General features: G+C 46.8%; 1 protein-coding gene across 2 annotated transcripts in view; it reads left to right on the forward strand.

The window, feature by feature from the left end:
* Positions 1 to 25,928, forward strand: part of LOC106583215 (FYVE, RhoGEF and PH domain-containing protein 5) — a 53,624-nt gene that overhangs the window by 9,063 nt on the left and 18,633 nt on the right. For both annotated transcript variants that reach the window (XM_014167132.3, XM_045705476.2), the window contains exons 3-7: positions 10,242 to 10,398; positions 10,516 to 10,574; positions 12,783 to 12,813; positions 14,508 to 14,659; positions 14,863 to 15,019. In XM_014167132.3, coding sequence (XP_014022607.3) covers positions 10,242 to 10,398; positions 10,516 to 10,574; positions 12,783 to 12,813; positions 14,508 to 14,659; positions 14,863 to 15,019 — 556 coding nt within the window. The remainder of the gene's footprint in view (positions 1 to 10,241; positions 10,399 to 10,515; positions 10,575 to 12,782; positions 12,814 to 14,507; positions 14,660 to 14,862; positions 15,020 to 25,928) is intronic.

The raw sequence follows: 25,928 nt of genomic DNA on the forward strand, positions 1-25,928 counted from the left end.
TCTGTAGGTGTTGGGTGGAGGTTGGTCAGCAGTGGTCCGGGGCTCTGTCTGTAGGTGTTGGGTGGAGGTTGGTCAGCAGTGGTCCGGGGCTCTGTCTGTAGGTGTTGGGTGGAGAATGGTCAGCAGTGGTCCGGGGCTCTGTCTGTAGGTGTTGGGTGGAGGTTGGTCAGCAGTGGTCCGGGGCTCTGTCTGTAGGTGTTGGGTGGAGGTTGGTCAGCAGTGGTCCGGGGCTCTGTCTGTAGGTGTTGGGTGGAGGTTGGTCAGCAGTGGTCCGGGGCTCTGTCTGTAGGTGTTGGGTGGAGGTTGGTCAGCAGTGGTCCGGGGCTCTGTCTGTAGGTGTTGGGTGGAGGTTGGTCAGCAGTGGTCCGGGGCTCTGTCTGTAGGTGTTGGGTGGAGGTTGGTCAGCAGTGGTCCGGGGCTCTGTCTGTAGGTGTTGGGTGGAGGTTGGTCAGCAGTGGTCCGGGGCTCTGTCTGTAGGTGTTGGGTGGAGGTTGGTCAGCAGTGGTCCGGGGCTCTGTCTGTAGGTGTTGGGTGGAGGTTGGTCAGCAGTGGTCCGGGGCTCTGTCTGTAGGTGTTGGGTGGAGGTTGGTCAGCAGTGGTCCGGGGCTCTGTCTGTAGGTGTTGGGTGGAGGTTGGTCAGCAGTGCTCAGGGGCTCTGTCTGTAGGTGTTGGGTGGAGGTTGGTCAGCAGTGGTCCGGGGCTCTGTCTGTAGGTGTTGGGTGGAGGTTGGTCAGCAGTGCTCAGGGGCTCTGTCTGTAGGCTAGGTGTTGGCTGGAGGAAGGCCTGGGTGTGGAACCTGTGAGGTCATTGTCAGGTCATCCGTAGGAGGAATCGTACTGCCTTTGAGCGCCCACTTCCCTGTTTATGGGAAATGCCGGACAAGAGAGGGGGTGGAGGACTTTACAGGGCTTACAGTACATACAGTACTGTACCTCAACTGACGTGCACCAAGTTGAGATGTAACAGTAGGGTGACCTAACACCTCCAGTAGCCTTGGTGCCAGTCTGCTTAAGCCAATATGTGGTTGTTTTGACATGTTTGTGGTGTTTAATGCAGAAACAGTCAAGCACCGTGTTACACCTCTTGTGATAGCATTAACAGCACAGCACTGAACATGATTTGTACCCAGTCTTCTATACATGTATATTCACTATTTTAGCCACTGTAGAATACTTACTATCCAATAAACCAAATCCTTCAGTATATTTAAGGTCATTGAGCAGTGTCCACTCACCCTCCCACTATCAGCAAAAGGAACAAATAGGCTAACAAAGAGCCTGGGGAAGCGGGTAAGAATAATTGTTTATCTCCTTTTGTAATTTGCCACTGTGGATTTAGCCTTCGGCTATCCTAAAACAGCATAGCACAAATGCTGCAGAGACTAGGATGCTATTGCCTTGAGTTGCCAGAGTGCGGAAGTTGTAACATGCTGAGATTAAGAAGTGGTTTTGGTGGGAAATTATTTGGAGGTTGAAAACAGAGAACTGACTTAATGGTGTGATTTGGTCCACGGCACTAGCATTAACTGGGAAGGTACTAATCTGCTATATACAGTATCAGTCAAAAGTTTGGATACACCTACTCATTCAAGAGTTTTTCTTTATTTTCTACATTGTATAAATAATAACTCTAACTTATCCTCTGCAGCAGAGGTAACTCTGGGTCTTCCTTTCCTGTGGCGGTCCTCATTAGAGCCCGTTTCATCAAAGTCCTTGAAATTTTCCGTATTGACTGACCTTCATGTCTTAAAGTAATGATGGACTGTTGTTTCTCTTTCTTATTTGAGCTGTTCTTGCCATAATATGGACTTGGTCTTTCACCAAATAGAGATATCTTCTGTAAACCACCCCTACCTTGTCACAACACAACTAATTGGCTCAAACTGATTAAGGAGGAAAGAAACTCCTCAAATTCACTTTTAACAAGGCACACCGGTTAATTGAAATGCATTCCAGGTGACCACCTCATGAAGCTGGTTGAGAGAATGCCAAGAGTGTGCAAGGCTGTCATCAAGGCAAAGGGTGGCTACTTTGAAGAATCTAAAGTATAAAATATATTTTGATTTGTTTAACACTGTCACGTCCTGGCCAGTATATAAGGTTAATTGTTTTGTAGTTTGGTCAGGGCGTGGCAGGGGGTATTTGTTTTATGTGGTTCGGGGTGGTGTGTTTGTGTAAAGGGTGTTTGATTTAGTATTTTCGGGTTTTGGTTTATGTCTAGGTAGTTCTATGTGGAGTCTAGTGAGTGTATGTCTATGTTTGGTTAATTGGGGTTGGGACTCTCAGTTGAAGGCAGGTGTTGTCTATCTGCCTTTGATTGAGAGTCCCATATATTAGGGTGTGTTTGTGTGTGTGATTTGTGGGTGATTATTCTGTGTATAGCCTTGTGCCTTACCAGACTGTTTATTTGTCGAGTGTTCGTTTTTCGTGTTTTGTTATTTTGTATGTTCATTTTTGAGAGTAATTAAAAATCAAGATGAGCATTCACGTACCTGCTGCGTTTTGGTCCTCATTCACCGACAACAACCGTGACAGAATCACCCACCACCAAAGGACCAAGCAGCAGAGGAAGGAGCAGACGGAGTTCGAGTTGGACTGGCGGGAGAAGTGGACTTGGGAGGAAGTTCTGGACGGGGCCGGACCTTGGCACCAGGCTGGGGATTATCGACACCCGCAGTGGGAAATTGAGGCAGCCAAGGCAGAGAGGCGGCGGTATGAGGCCAAGTACGCGCTGAAGGAGAAGCACGAGAGGCACCCCCAAGAATTTTTTTTGGGGGGGCACACGGGTAGTTTGGCTAGGCGTAAGAAGAGCCGGAAGCCAGCTACCCGTGGTTATATGGAGGAGCGTATGGGGTGGAGAGCGCTATGTTTCGCTGAGGAGCGCACTATCTCACCCATACGCACGCACAGTCCGGTGCGCGTTATTCCAGCCCCTCGCAGGTGCCGTGCTAGAGCGGGCATCCAGCCTGGTAGGAGGATGCCTGCGCAGCGCATCTGGTCGCCGGTACGCCTCCGAGGACCAGGCTACCCAACTCCCGCTCTACGCACGGCTACCATCAGGCCCCTGCACAGCCCAGTCTGCCCTGTACGAGCACCCCGCTCGTACAGGGCTACTAGTTCCATCCAGCCAAGGCGGGTTGTGCAGGAGGTAAGATCTAGACCGGCTGTGCGCCTCCATAGCCCTGGGTTTCCAGCTCCTGTCTCTCGTGCGGACCCGGAAGAGCGTCAACCCAGTCCGACTCGTCCTGTTCCCGCTCCCCGCACTAGCCTGGAGGTGCGTGTACATAATCTGGTAAGCCCAGTACCAGCACCACGCACCAGGCTACAAGTGCGTCAACCCAGCCACGCCAGTCAACAGTCACCAGAGCTGCCCGCCAGTCAACAGTCGTCACCAGAGCTGCCCGCCAGTCAACAGTCGTCACCAGAGCTGCCCGCCAGTCAACAGTCGTCACCAGAGCTGCCCGCCAGTCAACAGTCGTCACCAGAGCTGCCCGCCAGTCAACAGTCGTCACCAGAGCTGCCCGCCAGTCAACAGTCGTCACCAGAGCTGCCCGCCAGTCAACAGTCGTCACCAGAGCTGCCCGCCAGTCAACAGTCGTCACCAGAGCTGCCCGCCAGTCAACAGTCGTCACCAGAGCTGCCCGCCAGTCAACAGTCGTCCCAGAGCTGCCCGCCAGTCAACAGTCGTCAGAGCTGCCCGCCAGTCAACAGTCGTCAGAGCTGCCCGCCAGTCAACAGTCGCCAGAGAGGTCAGACTGCGTTGAACTGCCGGAGTGGCCAGACTGCGCTGAACTGCCGGAGTGGCCAGACTGCGCTGAACTGCCGGAGTGGCCAGACTGCGCTGAACTGCCGGAGTGGCCAGACTGCGCTGAACTGCCGGAGTGGCCAGACTGCGCTGAACTGCCGGAGTGGCCAGACTGCCCTGAACTGCCGGAGTGGCCAGACTGCCCTGAACTGCCGGAGTGGCCAGACTGCCCTGAACTGCCGGAGTGGCCAGACTGCCCTGAACTGCCGGAGTGGCCAGACTGCCCTGAACTGCCGGAGTGGCCAGACTGCCCTGAACTGCCGGAGTGGCCCGAGTGGCCAGACTGCCCAGACTGTCCCGAATTGCCAGACTGCCCAGACTGTCCCGAATTGCCAGACTGCCCAGACTGTCCCGAATTGCCAGACTGCCCAGACTGTCCCGAATTGCCAGACTGCCCAGACTGTCCCGAATTGCCAGACTGCCCCGACTGCCCCCCGGCGATGCCAGACTGGCCCGACTGCCCCTCGGCGATGCCAGAGTGGCCCGACAGCCTGGAACGGCCGGAACCAGAGCCACCTCCAGAAATAGGTGGGTTGGGGAGGGGGGGTGTAGCACAGTGCCGTCGTTGACGCCAGCCACCCTCCCTTCCCTCCCTTTAGAAAAGGGGACTTTTTGTTGGTGTTGCTTGAGGTTCTTTTTTTGTTAAGGTGCTTCTGGGGTAGCACCTTTAAGGGGGGGGGTACTGTCACGTCCTGGCCAGTATATAAGGTTAATTGTTTTGTAGTTTGGTCAGGGCGTGGCAGGGGGTATTTGTTTTATGTGGTTCGGGGTGGTGTGTTTGTGTAAAGGGTGTTTGATTTAGTATTTTCGGGTTTTGGTTTATGTCTAGGTAGTTCTATGTGGAGTCTAGTGAGTGTATGTCTATGTTTGGTTAATTGGGGTTGGGACTCTCAGTTGAAGGCAGGTGTTGTCTATCTGCCTTTGATTGAGAGTCCCATATATTAGGGTGTGTTTGTGTGTGTGATTTGTGGGTGATTATTCTGTGTATAGCCTTGTGCCTTACCAGACTGTTTATTTGTCGAGTGTTCGTTTTTCGTGTTTTGTTATTTTGTATGTTCATTTTTGAGAGTAATTAAAAATCAAGATGAGCATTCACGTACCTGCTGCGTTTTGGTCCTCATTCACCGACAACAACCGTGACAAACACTTTTTGGTTACTACATGATTCCATATGTGTTATTTCATAGATTTGATGTCTTCACTATTATTCTACAATGTAGAAAATAGTAAAAATAAAGAAAAACCCTTGAATGAGTAGTTGTGTCCAAACTTTTGACTGGTACTGTATATTAATATATTGTTACTGTTATAGTGGAACAACACATAATTTAATCAGCAGCTATGGTCCATATGTACTGAACAAAAATATAAACGTAACATGCAACAATTTCAAAGATTTTACTGAGTTACAGTTCATATGAGGAAATCAGTCAATTGAAATAAATGAATTAGGCATCTGTTGGTCACAGATACCTTAAAGAAAATGGGCTTCACAATGGGCCTCAAATCAAATCAAATCAAATTTATTTTTATATAGCCCTTCGTACATCAGCTGATATTCTCAAAGTGCTGTACAGAAACCCAGCCTAAAACCCCAAACAGCAAGCAAAGCATGTGAAAGAAGCACGGTGGCTAGGAAAAACTCCCTAGGAAAAACTCCCTAGAAAGGCCAAAAACCTAGGAAGAAACCTAGAGAGGAACCAGGCTATGAGGGGTGGCCAGTCCTCTTCTGGCTGTGCAGGGTGGATATTATAACAGAACATGGTCAAAATGTTAAAATGTTCATAAATGACCAGCATGGTCAAATAATAATAATCATAGTAGTTGTCGAGGGTGCAACAAGCACGTCCGGTGAACAGGTCAGGGTTCCATAGCCGCAGGCAGAACAGTTGAAACTGGAGCAGCAGCACGGCCAGGTGGACTGGCGACAGCAAGGAGTCATCATACCAGGTAGTCCTGAGGCATGGTCCTAGGGCTCAGGTCCTCCGAGAGAAAGACAGAAAGAGAGAAAGAGAGAATTAGAGAGAGCATATTTAAATACACACAGGACACCGGATAAGACAAGAGAAATACTCCAGATGTAACAGACTGACCCTAGCCCCCCGACACATAAACTACTGCAGCATAAATACTGGAGGCTGAGACAGGAGGGATCAGAAGACACTGTGGCCCCATCCGATGATACCCCCGGACAGGGCCAAACAGGCAGGATATAACCCCACCCACTTTGCCAAAGCACAGCCCCCACACCACTAGAGGGATGTCTCCAACCACCAACTTACCGTCCTAAGACAAGGCCGAGTATAGCCCACAACGATCTCCACCATGGCACAACCCAAGGGGGGGGCGCCAACCCAGACAGGAAGACCACGTCAGTGACTCAACCCACTCAAGTGACGCACCCCTCCCATGGACGGCATGGAAGAACACCAGTAGGCCAGTGACTCAGCCCCTGTAAAAGGGTTGGGGAGTGTGCGCTAAGGCTCTAATGACAACACCTCCGTGAGGATCTCGTCACGGTATTTCTTGTGCATTAAAATAGCCATTGATAAAATACACCTGTGTTCGTTGTCCATAGCTTAACCCCAACGCCACTATGGGGCACACTGTTCACAACGTTGACATCAGCAAACCACTCGCTCACACAATGCCATACATGTGGTCTGCGGTTGTGAGGACAGTTGGACGTACTGCCAAATTCTCTAAAACGACATTGGAGGCGGCTTATGGTAGAGAAATGAACATGAAATTATCTGGAAACAGTTCTGGTGGACATTCCTGCAGTCAGCATGCCAATTGCATGCTCCCTCAAAACCTGAGACATCTGTGGCATTGGGTTGTGTGACAAAACTGCACATTTTATGTGGCCTTGTATTGACCCCAGCACAAGGTGCAACCTGTGTAATGATTATGCTGTTTAATCAGCTTCTGGATATGCCACACCTGTCAGGTGGATGGATCATCTTGGCAAAGGAGAAATGCTCACTAACAGGGATGTAAACACATTTGTGCACAACATTTGAGAGAAATAAGCTATTTATGTGTATGGAACATTTCTGGGTTATTTTATTTCAGCTCGTGAAACATGGGACTAAAACTTTACATGTTGTGTTTATATATTTGTTCAGTGTAGTAACTTCCTATTTGTGAGAAGCAAAGAATGGAACCCCATACATGTTGTTACATTTTTTGGGAGAATCGTCTAATGTACATTTCAGTGGTGTTAAACTCATTGGAGCATGCAGTGAAGCACAGCATTCACACTGTCACAGCAATAAGAAGCACCGGGGTCTGCCACGCTGCTAACTCACGGAGGTGTTGTCATTAGAGCCTTAGCGCACACTCCCCACTGAGCCGCAATCATTAGCATATCCACCCAGGCTCCCAGCAGAAGTGCATCTGTCAGCATGTACCATCCCATGGCCTGGGTATGGCTGTGTCGCTGGAGGCACTATAGAAGGTTTATTGGTCTCTCCCCACACTGAATCTATTGTCTATCTATTGTCACCATTTCACATTCATGCTATCCACAGTTCTGATGGTCCTCCACATACTGTAGCTTTGCTATTATTACAGCACTATTTTAACATGGAGGCATATAACGTCAACTCAGATGGTTGAGTGCAATTCATCTGCGTCACTTATCTCACAGATAAAGCATTATGGAGAGAGGAGAGTAGGACTACCCTGACTAAGAGACAAATTATGCGGAGGAAACTGAAATACACTGTGTACAAAACAGTAGGAACTTGTTCCTAATATTGAGTTGCACCCCCTTTTTCCCTCAGAACAGCCTCAATTCGTAGGGGCACAGGGAGTTCCACAGGGATGCTGGCCCATGTTGACTCCAATGCTTCCCACAGTTGTGTCAAGTTGGCTGGATGTCCTTTGGGTGGTGGACCCTTCTTGATACACACAGGAAACTGTTGTGTGAAAAACTCAGCAGCGTTGCAGTTCTTGACACACTAAAACCGGTGCCCTGCACCTACTACCATAACCCGTTCAAAGGCACTTCAATGTTTTGTCTTGCCCATTCACCCTCTCAATGGCACACATGCACTATCCAGGTCTCAATTGTCTCAATGTTGAAAAATCCTTCTTTAAAGTGGATTTAACAGGTTTCATCAATAAGGGATCATAGCTTTCACCTGGATTCATCTAGTCAGTCAATGTCATAGAAAGAGCTGGTGTTCTTAATGTTTTGTGCACTCAGTGTATTGAAACAACTTTATAAACTTTAAATCAATGAAAAAGCTGTATGAAGATAAGAGTTCATGTTGTGGTCTGTAGATAAAGACATGAATGATTGAAACGGCATACATACAGGCGTTGGAGTGGGCAGATAGAATCTTCATTACTATTACACCGTCATTGTTCTCTTCCTGAACAAATGGTTTTTAATTCCTTTCTCTAAGAGCCTTTGAGTTTTATGAGCCATTCATCAGCTGGCGACACCGTGGCCTATGAGAGATCACTCTGGGGTTGATTAATCCTCCTTTCCATTGATCTGACATGTTCCTCTTCATTTCCTATAAAGAAGCGTTACCAGATCTCTGTGTTGGTTTGGAAATGGACACTATCTGAAGACAAGCTGTGTCTCACTGTGTCTCCGGACTTCATATTCATCTGAAGAATGTTTTTTATTATCTTTTATCATTTTTTATCTGTCTAACAATTAGAGTTTTGTCTTTTATGGATTTGATCCACTGCCCGTCCGATGAATTCCAGTTTCATAATGCCTCCCTGTAAATGTCCTTTGGTTTAGCAATATCTTTGATAGGTTTACTACTGCCCCTCTCTCGCTCCCTCTCTCTCTCTCTCTCTCTCTCTCTCTCTCTCACACACACACACACACACACACACACACACACTCTCTCAGTCTCTCTCTCCCTCATCATCTGCCAGATTTCAGTTTACCAACAAAAATGTTATGGTATTGCACGGTGTGTGTGTGTGTGTGTGTGTGTGTGTGTGTGTGTGTGTGTGTGTGTGTGTGTGTGTGTGTGTGTGTGTGTGTGTGTGTGGTGTGTGTGTTTGTTGATGTACTGTACAAATGAAGAGATTCATTCCAAAACGCTATATATCCATTTTCAGAAATGTTGGTAAATTAGCTTTTTTTGTTAAAGAACTTATGAAAGAGATTGGTGTGTTTTTACATTATCTAATCATGGCATGGGGTTGTTTAATGACAGACATTTACAGTATTTGTTTGAAATCTATCACTTGATGGTTTCATTTCAGAGAGACAAATAATCATGTTTGTTTGCAAGACTATATAAGTAGTACTGCTACGTTTTACACAGTCAAATGTAACAAATAACTACATTTTTTATAGAGAACTGAAGAAATGATACATTGTGACATCAATATTATTATTATTTGTATTATTATTAATCAATACAGTAGTATGACATCTTTATATAAACATTTACATTTGACATTTTGGTCATTTAGCAGATGCTCTTATCCAGTGCGACTTACAGTTAGTGCATTCATCTTAAGATCGCTAGATGGGACATATCACAGTCAAATATACTGTATACAAGCATTCCATTCCAGCTAAACAATGGATATACACAGAGTGTATAATACATTAATAACACCTTCCTAATATTGAGTTGCACCCCCCCCCCCCCCCCCCACCATGGACTCTACAAGGTGTCCAAAGCGTTCCACAGGGATGCTGGCCCATGTTGACTCTAATGCTTCCCACGGTTATGTCAAGTTGGCTGGATGTCCTTTGGGTGGTGGACCCTTATTTGAATAAAAAAAAAAACGTTTACGCCTTTTTCTCCCCAATTTCATTATATCCAATTGGTGGTTACAGTCTTGTCTTGAAACACAGAAACCGGTGCACTTGGCACCTACTACCAAAGGCACTTTAAACCCATCACCCATCTTTTGGCTTACCATTGACCCTCTGAATGGCATACATACACAATCCATGTCTCAATTGTCTCAAGGCTTAAAAAACCTTCTCTTCTTTAGCCTGTCTCCTCCCCTTCATCTACACTGATTGAAGTGGATTTAACAAGTGACATCAATAAGGGATCATAGCTTTCACATGGATTCACCTGGTCAGTCTATCTCATGGAAAGAGCAGGTGTTCATAATGTTTTGTACACTCAGTGTATAGTGTTTTGCCAAAAAAAAAAAAACACATTTCAATATACATCTAAAATCTATTAATAGAAAATCTGAGAAGAGTAATATTTTACACACACGTGATGATACCCATAATCAATCATTTCTAGCGAAAAAACACAAATGTGTTTTGGAAATAAACTCTCATATGTTGATATGTACGTGTGTGTTTGTTGACCTGTGTGTGTTTGTTGACCTGTGTGTGTTTGTTGACCTGTGTGTGATTGTTGACCTGTGTGTGTGAAGTGTGAACTACAGTATACTGATACTCTGATTCGGTCCTGTCCATTCAGTGCCTACACAGAAGCCTACACCGTGTGCTCCCTAGCTGTTGGTCCCCCTGGAGGGTCATCGGGTGAGGCGAGGGGCGGGACAGCTGAGGAGGAGGACCAAGGACGCACCTCTGAGGAGGAGGAGGACGGAGGAGAAGATAACACATATGGCAGACAGGTGAGACTTCAAAACCTTTGAGACTGCTTGAGTGTTAAAAAATAAGTTAAGATATTGCTATTGTATTATGTTTGCTATTCAACAGAGATTTGTTAGTGATAATGTTGTTCTTGACAGAGCGACGGTCGATCCAGAGCCTTCTATATTGCCAAAGAGCTGGTGGACACTGAGAGATTGTGAGTATCACATAGAACAGGTATTCCCAAGCTGGGGTACGCGCAATGCCGTAGGGGGTACGCCAAATAAAAACGTGATTCTCATTTTCTGCAGATTTTCAAAAAGTACATTTATATTTTCCAACGGGGCTATACATTTGGGTGAGGTTTTTTCCTCGCCTGAGTAGCCTCGTTTCACTACCAAAAATAAAACTAAACCATCTAGTGTTCAGAGAAATAACAACACAATGTCAAATACAGGTAGCCTAGTCAAATAATGAACATCCAATCACATTAACCGTTACTCTCTCGGGGAATTCCACTAACGCTCCGCATGTAGCCAAACGTAGCTGCTGCTCATGTTGATATCTGTACTGATGGCACAAAAGCCATGACAGGGAGACACAGTGGAGTGGTAACGCGCGTGCAAGCAGTTGCTCCCGACGCCACTTGGGTACACTGCAGCATCCACCGAGAGGCTCTTGCTGCCAAAGGAAGGCCTGACAGCTTGAAAGCCGTTTTGGACACTGCAGTGAATATTGTTAACTTTGTTAAAGCAAGGCCCCTGAACGTGTATTTTCTGCATCATGCAATGATATCGGCAGCGACCATGTAACGCTTTTACAACATTCAGAAGTGCGCTGGTTAACAAGGGGCAAAGTATTGACACGTTTTTTTAAATTGAGAGACGAGCTTAAAGTGTTCTTTACTCACCATAATTTTCACTTGTCTGACTGCTTGCATGATGACGAGTTTCTCACACGACTGGCCTATCTGGGTGATGTTTTTTCTCACCTGAATGATCTGAATATAGGATTACAGGGACTCTCCACAACTATATTCAATGTGCGGGACAAAATTGAGGCTATGATTAAGAAGTTGGAGCTCTTCTCTGTCTGCATTAACAAGGACAACACACAGGTCTTTCCATCATTGTATGATTTTTTCTGTGCAAATGAACTCAAGCTTACGGTGTCACGACTTCTGCCGAAGTCAGTCCCTCTCCTTGTTCGGGCGGCGTTCGGCGGTCGACGTCACCGGCCTTCTAGCCATCTCCGATCCACTTTTCATTTTCCATTTGTTTTGTCTTTGTTTTACACACCTGGTTTCAATTCCCCAATTACATGTTCATTATTTAACCCTCTGTTTTCTCCATGGTTTATTGTAAGTTCGGTCCGATGTTTGTGGGCTTGGTATTACTTCATGTATTTGAAAATTCTGAGTAAAGTTCATTGTGTTACAATTGTGTTCTCTGCTGTCCTGCGGCTGACTCCTCTGCACCAGCTACACCCAGAACCTTACATACGGACAATGTCAAATGTGAAATAGCGAAGCACCTGAGTGAGCTGGGTGCGCAATTACGCAGGTACTTTCCTGAAACGGACGACACAAACAACTGGATTTGTTATCCCTTTCACGCCCTGCCTCCAGTCCACTTACCGATATCTAAACAAGACAGCCTCATCGAAATTGCAACAAGCGGTTCTGTGAAAAGTCACTGACAGATTTCCGGATTGGTCTCTGCTCAGAGAATCCTGCCTTGGCAAATCGCGCTGTTAAGACACTGATGCCCTTTGCAAACACGTACCTATGTGAGAGGGGATTCTCGGCCCTCACTAACATGAAAACTAAATACAGGCACAGACTGTGTGTGGAAAATGATTTAAGACGGGGTCTCTCTCCAATACAACCCAACATTGTAGAGTTATGTGCATCCTTTCAAGCACACCCTTCTCATTAACCTGTGGTGAGTTATTCACAATTTTCGATGAACAAATAAGGTTTTAGATGTAAGATGGTTAAATAAAGAGCAAAATCATTGATTATTATTATATTATTATTTGTGCTCTGGTCCTATAAGAGCTCTTTGTCACTTCCTACGAGCCGGGATGTGACAAAAACTCCCACTCATTCTTATGTTTAATAAATGTATCGTATAGTGTGTGTGTGGCAGGCTTACAGTGATTGCAAAAAACAACATTTGAGAGTGCGCTGACCCTGGTGCTAGAGGGGGTACACAGCTGGAGGTTGAATGTTTGAAGGGGTACGGGACTTTAAAAAGTTTGGGAACCACTCACATAGAACACTAATGATCAGCATCACTGTAACTCTGTAACATGTTGTGTCCCTTTCACCTTGTTCTTTCACCTTAATAACCTGGAAATTGATGCATTTTTACATTCATCTGCACATGGAAACCTGACAGTGCCTCAATTTTTCTCTCTGCAGACATGTGAAAGCCCTCAAGCTTCTCCAGGAGGTAAGTATCAAGAAGTCTTTGAACTTGACATGTTTTTATTGATGAATTTCCCCTTACTTTCATGGGGCAAAATCTGCTCCAAGAAAGCTACCTGTCATCTTTTAGTGCCCCTATGAGCTGGGTAGGAGAGAGATACAGAAGATGTGGAGTAAGGGTTAGGATGGTAATCTAGTGATATGTTTGGTACTTGGTACAGCAGTATAGTAGTTGGAACACTAGCAGCCATGAGTTCAAATGGCAAACAGTACTTTTTGGTCTGTGGAAAGTCAAATCGTGTGAATCACAGACAAGATAGAATCATTGGGATGGCTTTGAATGATGTAATGGAGGGTTACTGTCACGAGATTTTTTTCCCAATGTTCTAACCGAACTGTTTTATAGCTTCGACCAATTCACCCGAGGTTGTAAATCCCAGGTTCAAAATAAGAATTAGGCAAAGTCTCAGATATTGCAAAAGGTAAGTTCTTTATTCAGAGAGTACTCTGAAGTCAAAAATGCAAACACAGTCATTTTATAACTCCCACCCCCACCTACACACACACACACACACACACACACACACACACACACACACACACACACACACACACACACACACACACACACACACACACACACATACATACATACATACATACATACATACATACATACATACATACATACATACACATAGTTTATCACTTTTCTACCAGCCTGGCAGTTTCTAGCCGTTCCTCTCCTCCCTAGATTAGAGGGGCCTTGGAAGGGCCCTCTTTCCTGTTGTCAGTTTTTTGAGAGTTACAACCAGGTCATGTGTAGTTCAATTGTCCTTTGTTTTCTCAACCATACATTTCTCACCCTTAACTTGTCTCACACACACATTATTGGATTATAGTCTTAGAATTCTAATACATTTCACACCGTTAAATACGTTTCAGGGTGGAATTCTTTAGTCATTACTTTAAACATATACATTCCTTTATCAGTTACCTACAGACTGGAGAACATTGCTGTCTGCACTAGCTGTGGAAGAGTTTTTAGCAGCAGAGTAACTATCCTATTTTAGGGGAGGGTAAGTGGTTCATTGCACATTTCAAGAAGAAGGCAAGGGATTTGGAATGTAACCCTTCTGGGGTCAAAGTTCATCTCGGTGCACTTCTCTCTGCATTACATCACAATGTCTGTCACCCCTCTCCTGAGAAACCAGGGTGGGGTTGGTATGGCGCTTCAAAAAGTGGGTCAGCACATCATGGTTAATGGATTGACACAGCAATTTTAGTGTGTATTATTTCCGGGTGAAAAGAAGAGAACCTGTTGTTGTGATCAGAGACGTATTCGTAAGATGTAATGAAAATTCCATCACAAAATGTGGCAATGCCCCTATTGCAGCCATTGAATGGGTACTGCACTATACTTCTGTATATGTACGCAAGTAAACATACATGTACCATAGCAGGCCTACATCTTAGGGCTTATGGAGATAATCTAGTGCTCTGGCTCTGTACATTATAGGAGCTAACTGGCTGCCTCATGCAGTCATTAGCAGTCTGTCTAAAAATAGACATCATGACCGACAGACATTTTTGTTGTGTGAATGGAGGACTCTTCCAGCCGTAGGGCTGGCAGCACTGATTGACTTCATAACATGAGTGTGTGTCATGTACAGTATGTTAATAACTCATATAATCAAATCATGTTCATCTCTGTGTCAGGACTTCAGGGAGGCGGTGGGGGCTGCAGTAGGGGATGAGGGAGATCCTGTGCTGGAGGAGGAGAGGCTGAGAGAGATCCTCAACAAGCTGCCTGATGTTTACACTCTGCACCGCAGAATCCTCACCGAGTTAGAGAACCGCATCCGACAGTGGTGAGACACTGCAGACCCTACACCACACACACACACACACACACAGCCGACACACACAGTACACATGACAGACAGAACACACATTAATGCAGCACAGAGGTCATTCATCAGATCAGATGGACCATGTGTCTGCTGCACACTGAGCACAGTGTCTAGTGTGCAATCCCTCGTTTTTCTTCATCCCATTCATTCTCTTCCTTCAGGGAAGAGAGCCAGAGGATTGCGGATGTCATCCTATCCAGGAAGTTGGAGTTTGCGGTCTTCACGGCCTACATTGGTCACTACGACCGCAGCATGAGCCTGCTGGACGAAAGCTGCCGGACCTCGCCTGCCTTCTCAGCCATCGTCAGCCAGTATGAGGTCAGACAGCAGGGCTGTTTAAAGTCAAGTCAGGACTGTTCATAGCAATCAGACTGTGTTTGAATAAGACCAGAGAAGACACGGGAGGTTTCTCTTAGGTTTCTCTCTGTATGCGGGCCCTGAACCCACAGTGAGCTATTTGTTAGCCAGTTTCAGCTTTCTGCATGTTAGATGAGTGTGAGAATGTCATGCTATGCCACCTAAAATATATCCTGTGGTAGGGAACTGCAGGCCATCATTCTGTCTCTGCTGAAGTGTGAACTTTTCTGTGGAATATCATTCTTACTTTTAATCAGATGTATGTTGATTACATTGTTTAATTTCCAGCTCTTATTCTATACAGTATGCACCCACCCATACACATGACAGATAATAACTAATGACTAATGACAGATAATAACCCAGTGTCTTAGAACTTAGCACAAACCCAGTTTACATCATTTACTTGTTTTATTTAAACTCAATACAATAAAAGACATATTAGCTGTATGCTTTGAGAAACCCACTTCACTTGGTTTTAAAAAGGACACATATCAGAAATAGACTTAAAAGTACCAAACTAAAGATAGATAAAACCTGATATACAATATCATAGAACACAAAAAATACACTTGTAAAAAAACAACTAAATATGCTAAATGTAGGCATAACCTTCAAGTTATCTGATATTGACAGTTTCAGTTTGATTAGCATACTGTAATTCACATCATCAGACTGTGACTGTTTGACATCTGGTCCTGCTGCTCTGCTCCTCTTCTTCAGTAACAATGTTATAACCACGATGACTGCTATAACCACGATGACTGCTATAACCATAATGACTGCTAGAACCACGATGACTGCTATAACCACAATGACTGCTATAACCACAATGACTGCTATAACCACAATGACTGCTAGAACCACGATGACTGATATAACCACGATGACTGCTATAACCACAGTGACTGCTATAACCACGATGACTGCTATAACCACGATGACTGCTATAACCACAGTGACTGCTATAACCACGATGACTGCTATAACCACGATGACTGCTATAACCACGATGACTGCTATAACCACGATGACTGCTATAACCACGATGACTGCTATAACCACAATGACTGCTATGACCACAATGACTGCTATAACCACAATGACTGCTATAACCACAATGACTGCTATGACCACAATGACCGCAATGAGCGTTGACACAATACTAAAGGAGAAGTACAGGAGGTGTCTGGTCTCTGTTAAAACGTTACTGTACATGCAATATCAAGCCATGTGTATGTGTGTAAAATAGTTCCTTCTGAAATTGTATTATAATGTTCTCATGGAGTTGCTATATCATAATGAGTATGTAATTATGTATTGGCACCTATGCTTGTTGGTTGGGTGGTTGTTGTTGGTTGGGTGGGTGGTGGTTGTTGTTGTTGGTTGGGTGGTTGTTGTTGGATGGGTGGTTGTTGTTGGATGGGTGGGTGGTGGTTGTTGTTGGTTGGGTGGTTGTTGTTGGTTGGGTGGTTGGTGGTTGTTGTTGGTTGGGTAGTGGTTGTTGTTGGTTGGTTAGTGGTTGTTGTTGGTTGGGTGGTTGTTGTTGGTTGGGTGGTTGGTTGGTGGTTGTTGTTGGTTGGGTAGTGGTTGTTGTTGGTTGGTTAGTGGTTGTTGTTGGTTGGGTGGTTGTTGTTGGTTGGTTGGGTGGTTGTTGTTGGTTGGGTGGTTGGTTGGGTAGTGGTTGTTGGTTGGGTGGTGATTGTTGGTTGGGTAGTGGTTGTTGTTGGTTGGTTAGTGGTTGTTGTTGGTTGGGTGTTGGTTGATATGGTGGTTGTTGGTTGGGTAGTGGTTGTTTTTGGTTGGGTAGTGGTTGTTTTTGGTTGGGTAGTGGTTGTTGTTGGTTGGGTAGTGGTTGTTGGTTGGGTGGTTGTTGTTGGTTGGGTGGTTGTTGTTGTTTAGGTGGTTGTTGTTGGTTGGGTGGTTGGTTGGTTGGTTGGGTGGTTGTTACTGGTTGGTTGTTGTTGGTTGGGTAGTGGTTGTTGTTGGTTGGGTAGTGGTTGTTGGTTGGGTAGTGGTTGTTGTTGGTTGGGTGTTGTTAGATATGGTGGTTTGGTGGTTGTTGGTTGGGTAGTGGTTGTTGTTGGTTGGGTAGTGGTTGTTGGTTGGTTGGGTGTTGGTTGATATGGTGGTTGTTGGTTGGGTAGTGGTTGCTGTTGGTTTGGTAGTGGTTATTGTTGGTTGGGTAGTGGTTGGGTGGTTTTTGTTGATTAGGCGGTTGTTGTTGGTTGGGTGGTTGTTGTTGGGTGGTTGTTGTTGTTGGTTGGGTGTTGTTAGATATGGTGGTTTGGTGGTTGTTGTTAGTTGGGTAGTGGTTGTTGGTTGGGTGGTGATTGTTGGTTGGGTAGTGGTTGTTGTTGGTTGGTTAGTGGTTGTTGTTGGTTGGGTGTTGGTTGATATGGTGGTTGTTGGTTGGGTAGTGGTTGTTTTTGGTTGGGTAGTGGTTGTTGTTGGTTGGGTAGTGGTTGTTGTTGGTTGGGTAGTGGTTGTTGGTTGGTTGGGTGTTGGTTGATATGGTGGTTGTTGGTTGGGTAGTGGTTGTTGTTGGTTGGGTAGTGGTTGTTGTTGGTTGGGTAGTGGTTGTTGGTTGGTTGGGTGTTGGTTGATATGGTGGTTGTTGGTTGGGTAGTGGTTGCTGTTGGTTTGGTAGTGGTTATTGTTGGTTGGGTAGTGGTTGGGTGGTTTTTGTTGATTAGGCGGTTGTTGTTGGTTGGGTGGTTGTTGTTGGGTGGTTGTTGTTGGTTAAGTGGTTGTTATTGGTTAGGTGGTTATTGTTGGTTGGGTGGTTGTTGTTGGTTGTGTTGGTTGTTGTTGTTGGTTGCGTGTGTGGTGATTGTTGTTGGTTGGGTAGAGGTTGTTGTTGGTTGGGTAGTGGTTGTTATTGGTTGGGTGGTTTTTGGTTGGGTAGTGGTTGTTTTTGGTTGGGTGTTGTTAGATATGGTGGTTTGGTGGTTGTTGTTGGTTGGGTAGTGGTTGTTGGTTGGGTGGTGATTGTTGGTTGGGTAGTGGTTGTTGTTGGTTGGTTAGTGGTTGTTGTTGGTTGGGTGTTGGTTGATATGGTGGTTGTTGGTTGGGTAGTGGTTGTTTTTGGTTGGGTAGTGGTTGTTGTTGGTTGGGTAGTGGTTGTTGTTGGTTGGGTAGTGGTTGTTGGTTGGGTGGTTGTTGTTGGTTGGGTGGTTGTTGTTGTTTAGGTGGTTGTTGTTGGTTGGGTGGTTGGTTGGTTGTTTGGTTGGTTGGTTGGTTGGTTGGTTGGTTGGTTGGTTGGTTGGTTGGTTGGGTGGTTGTTACTGGTTGGTTGTTGTTGGTTGGGTAGTGGTTGTTGTTGGTTGAGTAGTGATTGATGGTTCGGTGGTGATTGATGTTGGTTGGGTAGTGGTTGTTGTTGGTTGGGTGGTTTTTGTTGATTAGGCAGTTGTTGTTGGTTGGGTGGTTGTTGTTGGGTGGTTATTGTTGTTGGCTGGGCGGTTGTTGTTGGTTCAGTAGTTGTTGTTGGTTGGGGGGTGGTTGTTGGTTGGGTGGTTGTTGTTGGTGTTGGTTGTTGTTGGTTAGGTGGTTGTTGTTGGTTGGGTGGTTGTTGTTGGTGTTGGTTGTTGTTGGTTAGGTGGTTGTTGTTGGTTGGGTGGTTGTTGTTGATGTTGGTTGTTGTTGTTGGTTAGGTGGTTGTTGTTGGTTGGGTGGTTGTTGTTGGTTGGGTGGTGGTTGTTGGTTAGGTGGTTGTTGGTTGGGTGGGTGGTGTTTGTTGTTGGTTGGGTAGTGGTTGTTGTTGGTTGGGTAGTGGTTGTTGTTGGTTGGGTGTTGGTTGATATGGTGGTTGTTGGTTGGGTAGTGGTTGCTGTTGGTTTGGTAGTGGTTGTTGTTGGTTGGTTAGTGGTTGTTGTTGGTTGGGTGGTTGGTTGGTGGTTGTTGTTGGTTGGGTAGTGGTTGTTGTTGGTTGGTTAGTGGTTGTTGTTGGTTGGTTAGTGGTTGTTGTTGGTTGGGTGGTTGTTGTTGGTTGGGTGGTTGGTTGGTTGGTGGTTGTTGTTGGTTGGGTAGTGGTTGTTGTTGGTTGGTTAGTGGTTGCTGTTGGTCGGGTGTTGGTTGATATGGTGGTTGTTGGTTGGGTAGTGGTTGTTTTTGGTTGGGTAGTGGTTGTTGTTGGTTGGGTAGTGGTTGTTGTTGGTTGGGTAGTGGTTGTTGGTTGGGTGGTTGTTGTTGGTTGGGTAGTGGTTGTTGGTTGGGTGGTTGTTGTTGGTTGGGTGGTTGTTGTTGTTTAGGTGGTGGTTGTTGTTGGTTGGGTGGTTGGTTGGTTGGTTGGTTGGGTGGTTGGGTGGTTGTTACTGGTTGGTTGTTGTTGGTTGGGTAGTGGTTGTTGTTGGTTGAGTAGTGATTGATGGTTCGGTGGTGATTGATGTTGGTTGGGTAGTGGTTGTGGTTGGTTGGGTGGTTGGTTTTTGTTGATTAGGCAGTTGTTGTTGGTTGGGTGGTTGTTGTTGGGTGGTTATTGTTGTTGGCTGGGCGGTTGTTGTTGGTTCAGTAGTTGTTGTTGGTTGGGTGGTTGTTGTTGGTTGGGTGGTTGTTGTTGGTGTTGGTTGTTGTTGGTTAGGTGGTTGTTGTTGGTTGGGTGGTTGTTGTTGCTGTTGGTTGTTGTTGTTGGTTAGGTGGTTGTTGTTGGTTGGGTGGTTGTTGTTGGTTGGGTGGTGGTTGTTGGTTAGGTGGTTGTTGGTTGGGTGGGTGGTGTTTGTTGTTGGTTGGGTAGTGGTTGTTGTTGGTTGGGTAGTGGTTGTTGTTGGTTGGGTGTTGGTTGATATGGTGGTTGTTGGTTGGGTAGTGGTTGCTGTTGGTTTGGTAGTGGTTGTTGTTGGTTGGGTAGTGGTTGAGTGGTTTTTGTTGATTAGGCAGTTGTTGTTGGTTGGGTGGTTGTTGTTGGGTGGTTGTTGTTGGTTGGGCAGTTCTTGTTGGTTGGGTAGTGGTTGGGTGGTTTTTGTTGATTAGGCGGTTGTTGTTGGTTGGGTGGTTGTTGTTGGGTGGTTGTTGTTGGTTGGGCAGTTGTTGTTGGTTGGGCAGTTGTTGTTGGTTGGGTGATGGTTTTTGGTTGGGTGGCTGTTGTTGGTTAAGTGGTTGTTATTGGTTAGGTGGTTATTGTTGGTTGGGTGGTTGTTGTTGGTTATGTTGGTTGTTGTTGTTGGTTGCGTGTGTGGTGATTGTTGTTGGTTGGGTAGAGGTTGTTGTTGGTTGGGTAGTGGTTGTTATTGGTTGGGTGGTTTTTGGTTGGGTAGTGGTTGTTGTTGGTTGGGTGTTGTTAGATATGGTGGTTTGGTGGTTGTTGGTTGGGTAGTGGTTGTTGGTTGGGTGGTGATTGTTGTTGGTTGGGAAGCGGTTGTTGGTTAGGTAGTGGTTGTTGTTGATTGGGTAGTGGTTGTTGTTGGTTGGGTGGGTGGTGACTGTTGTTGGTTGGGTAGAGGTTGTTGTTGGTTGGGTAGTGGTTGTAATTGGTTGGGTGGTTTTTGGTTGGGTAGTGGTTGTTGTTGGTTGGGTGTTGTTAGATATGGTGGTTTGGTGGTTGTTGGTTGGGTAGTGGTTGTTGGTTGGGTGGTGATTGTTGTTGGTTGGGAAGCGGTTGTTGGTTAGGTAGTGGTTGTTGTTGATTGGGTAGTGGTTGTTGTTGGTTGGGTGGGTGGTGACTGTTGTTGGTTGGGTGTTGATTGTTGTTGGTTAGGTAGTGGTTGTTGGTTAGGTAGTGGTTGTTGTTGATTGGGTAGTGGTTGTTGTTGGTTGGGTAGTGGTTGTTGTTGGTTAGGTAGTGGTTGTTGTTGATTGGGTAGTGGTTGTTGTTGGTTGGGTGGTGACTGTTGTTGGTTGGGTGGTGATTGTTGTTGGTTAGGTAGTGGTTGTTGGTTGGGTAGTGGTTGTTGTTGGTTAGGTAGTGGTTGTTGTTGGTTGGGTAGTGGTTGTTGTTGGTTGGGTAGTGGTTGTTGTTGGTTGGGTGGTGATTGTTGTTGGTTGGGTAGTGGTTGTTATTGGTTGGGTGTTGGTAGATATGGTGGTTGTATGGGTTGGTCTATAATGTGAGATGAGATGATCAATGTTTTTTTTCCACAGCAGAAGCACTTATACAGAGGCACTGTTACAACAGGTATGGCTGGCCACTTTCTAGAGGCAAGATATTTCAATGCCTTTCAAATGATAATCGTTGTCATGAATGTTTATGAAGACATTGTGTTTGGTCTAGTAGGCTACACTCTATGCTACTACCAGATCTGGGACAGATATCTATGATAATGGCTCTGGTCAGGGAGTTAGATAGAGACCCTGTATTTTAGTGACAATTGACATCCTTTGCAGAAGTGTTTCGTAATCATGATGTCTTGACTTTCTAATGGATGGTGTAAAATGGATTATTTAAAATGAAATGAAATATACATACAAATAAATGAAAAGGCTAGATCAGAATCAGGTGTCTTACCTTTAACATAAAGAGTGATGTCTCTGTATTCTCTATTTAAGCAATTAGGCCGGAGGGGGTGTGGTATATGTCCAATATACCACGGCTAAGGGCAGTTCTTAAGCACGACGCAACGCGGAGTGCCTGGTCCCAGCCCTTAGCTGTGGTATATTGGCCATATACCACAAACCCCCGAGGTGCCTTATTGCTATTATAAACTGTTTACCAATGGAATTAGAGCAGTAAAAAAGATGTGTTTTTTCAAACCCGTGGTATATGGTCTGATGTACCACGGCTGTCAGCCAATCAGCATTCAGGGCTCAAACCACCCAGTTTATAATATTGATTATACACCTGTAATCTCCCTGATCCTTCTCAGTGAGCTCTGAGAGGAGGACAGAGGTTTCCATGAGAGTTCTCAGTATCAAACATCTCCACTCCGTCTCTGTAGAGATCATTCTGGGTTAATGAAATCTCAGGTCTCTTTCCATCCTAGAGTTTAGTCCATGTGATGCTGTCAGGTTTAGTCTGAGGGTCAGTACAGGAGCAGGGCATGAGAACAGACTGGCCTGGTGATCTAACTACTGTATATCCAGCTGGGTTTCAGCTTTAAATCAGCTTCTGGTTCTCACAGGCAGCTCGTTTGAGTTTCAGCCACAAGTCACAAGATCAAGAAGTGGACAGATAATGTTAATACTGTACACAGGCATATTTTGAAATCAAATGTATTACACGTATAAGATCTTATTCTGTTTTTCCTTCTGATGAAGAAAGAGGTTTTCTTCAAGTCATCATCCTATACGTTTAGATGAAGTGTTACCTCATCAGTAACATGTTGGAAATGTCTGAATGTCAATGAACACAGTTCCTGTCTAATTTGCTTTATTTGGCTTTTAGTATGGACAAAGTAAAGCTCTTGATACATACATTAAGCTAGATCCATTGAGCAAGATAACTACATTCATTCACAAAGCAGAATGACCGAAAGGAGTCTGTTTTATTAACCACATCAACATTTATTGTAATTGCCAGGCTTTGAATGGTTGAGGTGTTGGTCTGTAGTCGTCTTCTTCAGTAGCACCACTGTAACCACAGAGTTGAACATGATTGTAGAAACCACAGCAAAGGGGAAGTTGTAACGCCCTGGCCATAGAGAGGGGTTTTTTGTTCTTTATTTTGGTTAGGCCAGGGTGTTACATTGGGTGGGCGCTCTATGCTCTTTTTCTATGTTGGTTTGTTTTGTTGATTTTGGCCGTGTGGCTTCCAATCAGGCACAGCTGTAGAGTGTTGTTGCTGATTGGGAGTCACACATAAGTGCCTGTTTTTCCGTTGGGGTTTTGTGGGTAATTGTTTCTGTTTCTGTTAGTGTTTTGCACCTGACAGGACTGATTGGCTGTCAGTTTTCTTGTTTTGTTTCGTACAGTGTTCTTTCTGTTATTAAATTCAATGATGAACACTAACTCCGCTGCGCCTTGGTCTACTCTCTCTCCCGACAGCCGTTACAGAATTACCCACCACAAGAAGACCAAGCAGCGGAGTAAGGAGCAGAGCAAGGTTAAGAACCAGGAGAAGAGTTATCTGGAGTCGTGGACTTGGGAGGAAATCCTGGATGGGAAAGGACCATGGGCTCAAGCGGGGGATTATCGCCGCCCGCAATGGGAAATAGAAGAGTCGAGAGCTGAGAGGCGCTGGTACGAAGAGAGGGAGCGCAACGGACACGGGAGGCAGCCCCCAAATTTTTTTGGGGGGGGGGCACACGGGGAGTGTGGCGGAACCAGGAAGGAATTCTGGGCCAACTCCTCGTGCTTACTGGAAGCAGCGTGGTACTGGTCAGGCACCGTGTTATGCGTTGAAGCGCACGGTGTCCCCAGTACGCGTTCAAAGCCCGGTGCGCTACATACCAGCCCCCCGCAAGTGCCATGCGAGGGCAGGCATCGAGCCAGGACGGGTTGTGCCAGCTCAGCGCGTCTGGTCTCCAGTGCGCCTTTTCGGGCCAGGGTATCCTGCACCGGCTCTGCGCACTGTGTATCCAGGGCGCTGGGAGGGTCCAGTTCGCCCAATGCCTGCTCTCCGCCCGTGCCGGGCCAAAGTGGGCATTCAGCCTGGAGTATGGGTAAAAAGCGTAAACTCTAGAACTCCAGTGCTCCCCCACAGCCCGGTTTATCCTGTGCCTCCTCCTCGGACCAGGCCTCCAGTGGATCTCTCCAGCCTGGTCCGTCCTGTGCCACTTCCCAGGACTAGGCCTCCAGTGGGTCTCCCCATCCTGGTTAAGCCTGTGCCTCCTCCTCGGACCAGGCCTCCAGTGGATCTCTCCAGCCTGGTCCGTCCTGTGCCACCTCCCAGGACTAGGCCTCCAGTGGGTCTCCCCATCCTGGTTAGGCCTGTGCCTCCTCCTCGGACCAGGCCTCCAGTGGATCTCTCCAGCCTGGTCCGTCCTGTGCCACTTCCCAGGACTAGGCCTCCAGTGGGTCTCCCCATCCTGGTTAAGCCTGTGCCTCCTCCTCGGACCAGGCCTCCAGTGGATCTCTCCAGCCTGGTCTGTCCTGTGCCACCTCCCAGGACTAGGCCTCCAGTGGGTCTCCCCATCCTGGTTAAGCCTGTGCCTCCTCCTCGGACCAGGCCTCCAGTGGATCTCTCCAGCCTGGTCCGTCCTGTGCCGCCTCCTAGGACTAGGCCTCCAGTGGGTCTCGCCAGTCCAGAGCCGCCAGAGCTGCCCGCCAGTCCGGAGCCGCCAGAGCTGCCCGCCAGTCCAGAGCCGCCAGAGCCGCCCGCCAGTCCGGAGCCGCCAGAGCTGCCCGCCAGTCCGGAGCCGTCAGAGCCGCCCGCCTGTCCGAAGCCGCCAGAGCCGCCCGCCTGTCCGGAACCGCCAGAGCCGCCCGCCTGTCCGGAGCTGCCAGAGCCCCCCGCCTATCCAGAGCTGTCAGAGCCGCCCGCCAGCCCAGTGAGTCCTGTGCCTGCGCCTAGGGCCAGGCCTCTTACATGTCTCCTCAGCCTGGTGAATCCTGGGTCAGTGGTCAGCCCGCCAGCCGGGCGCAGCCAGGGACGCCCGCCAGCCGGGCGCAACCAGGGCCGCCCGCCAGCCGGGCGCAGCCATACCCGCCAGCCGGGCGCAACCAGGGTCGCCCGCCAGCCGGGCGCAACCATCACCGCCCGCCAGCCGGGCGCAGCCATCGCTGCCCGCCAGCCGGGCGCAGTCAGGGTCGCCCACCAGACCTTCGGCGCAGCCAGGTGCGCCACCTAAGAGGGCGACGCCGAGGGTAGAGCAGAGGCCACGTCCCGCACCTGAGCCGCCGCCGTAGAAGGCCCACCCAGACCCTCCCCTTCAGAGTCAGGTTTTGCGGCCGGAGTCCGCACCTTGGGGGGGGGGTATTGTAACACCCTGGCCATAGAGAGGGGTTTTTTTGTTCTTTATTTTGGTTAGGCCAGGGTGTTACATTGGGTGGGCGCTCTATGCTCTTTTTCTATGTTGGTTTGTTGATTTTGGCCGTGTGGCTTCCAATCAGGCACAGCTGTAGAGTGTTGTTGCTGATTTGGAGTCACACATAAGTGCCTGTTTTTCCGTTGGGGTTTTGTGGGTAATTGTTTCTGTTAGTGTTTTGCACCTGACAGGACTGTTTGGCTGTCGGTTTTCTTGTTTTGTTTCGTACAGTGTTCTTTCTGTTATTAAATTCAATGATGAACACTAACTCCGCTGCGCCTTGGTCTACTCTCTCTCCTGACAGCCATTACAGAAGTATTGAAGGGGTCAAGTCTCTGTCAAAATCATTCAGATCGTAAGCATGAGTTATCCATGAGCGTGTGAGCTACCGTGTATATTGGAAAAGTGCAAACGTCTCTGGATATCGGCATGCTCTAGTTTATATTGCATGCATTGACGGCATTCCCTTGCAGTACATTATAAGGAGTCGATTGTAGTGTATTTGAAATGTCTTCATTGACATCCATACTGTAGCTACCATGGAGCATGGTGCATTCTGGGTATAGGAGTGTATTGATCTTCAGGCTGTTAATTGTGTAGAATAAGATCCTATTGATGCTTATGCCACCTTCAGAAGATGACACTCCAGCCTTATAGAGGATGAGTGTTGAATGAATCTGCGATGGGAGAAAGAGCCCCCCCTCTGCCCATTCCCTCTAGCTCCTGTGTGTATCATGTACAGTCACCATGATGAAGCTCCTGTGTGTATCATGTCCAGTCACCATGATGAAGCTCCTGTGTGTATCATGTACAGTCACCGTGATGAAGCTCCTGTGTGTATCATGTACAGTCACCATGATGAAGCTCCTGTGTGTATCATGTACAGTCACCATGATGAAGCTCCTGTGTGTATCATGTACAGTCACCATGATGAAGCTCCTGTGTGTATCATGTACAGTCACCATGATGAAGCTCCTGTGTGTATCATGTACAGTCACCATGATGAAGCTCCTGTGTGAACTGAAACAGAT

The sequence above is a fragment of the Salmo salar genome, chromosome 22 (genome assembly GCF_965601325.2).
Source record: "Salmo salar chromosome 22, fSalSal1, whole genome shotgun sequence".
NCBI lineage: Eukaryota > Metazoa > Chordata > Actinopteri > Salmoniformes > Salmonidae > Salmo > Salmo salar.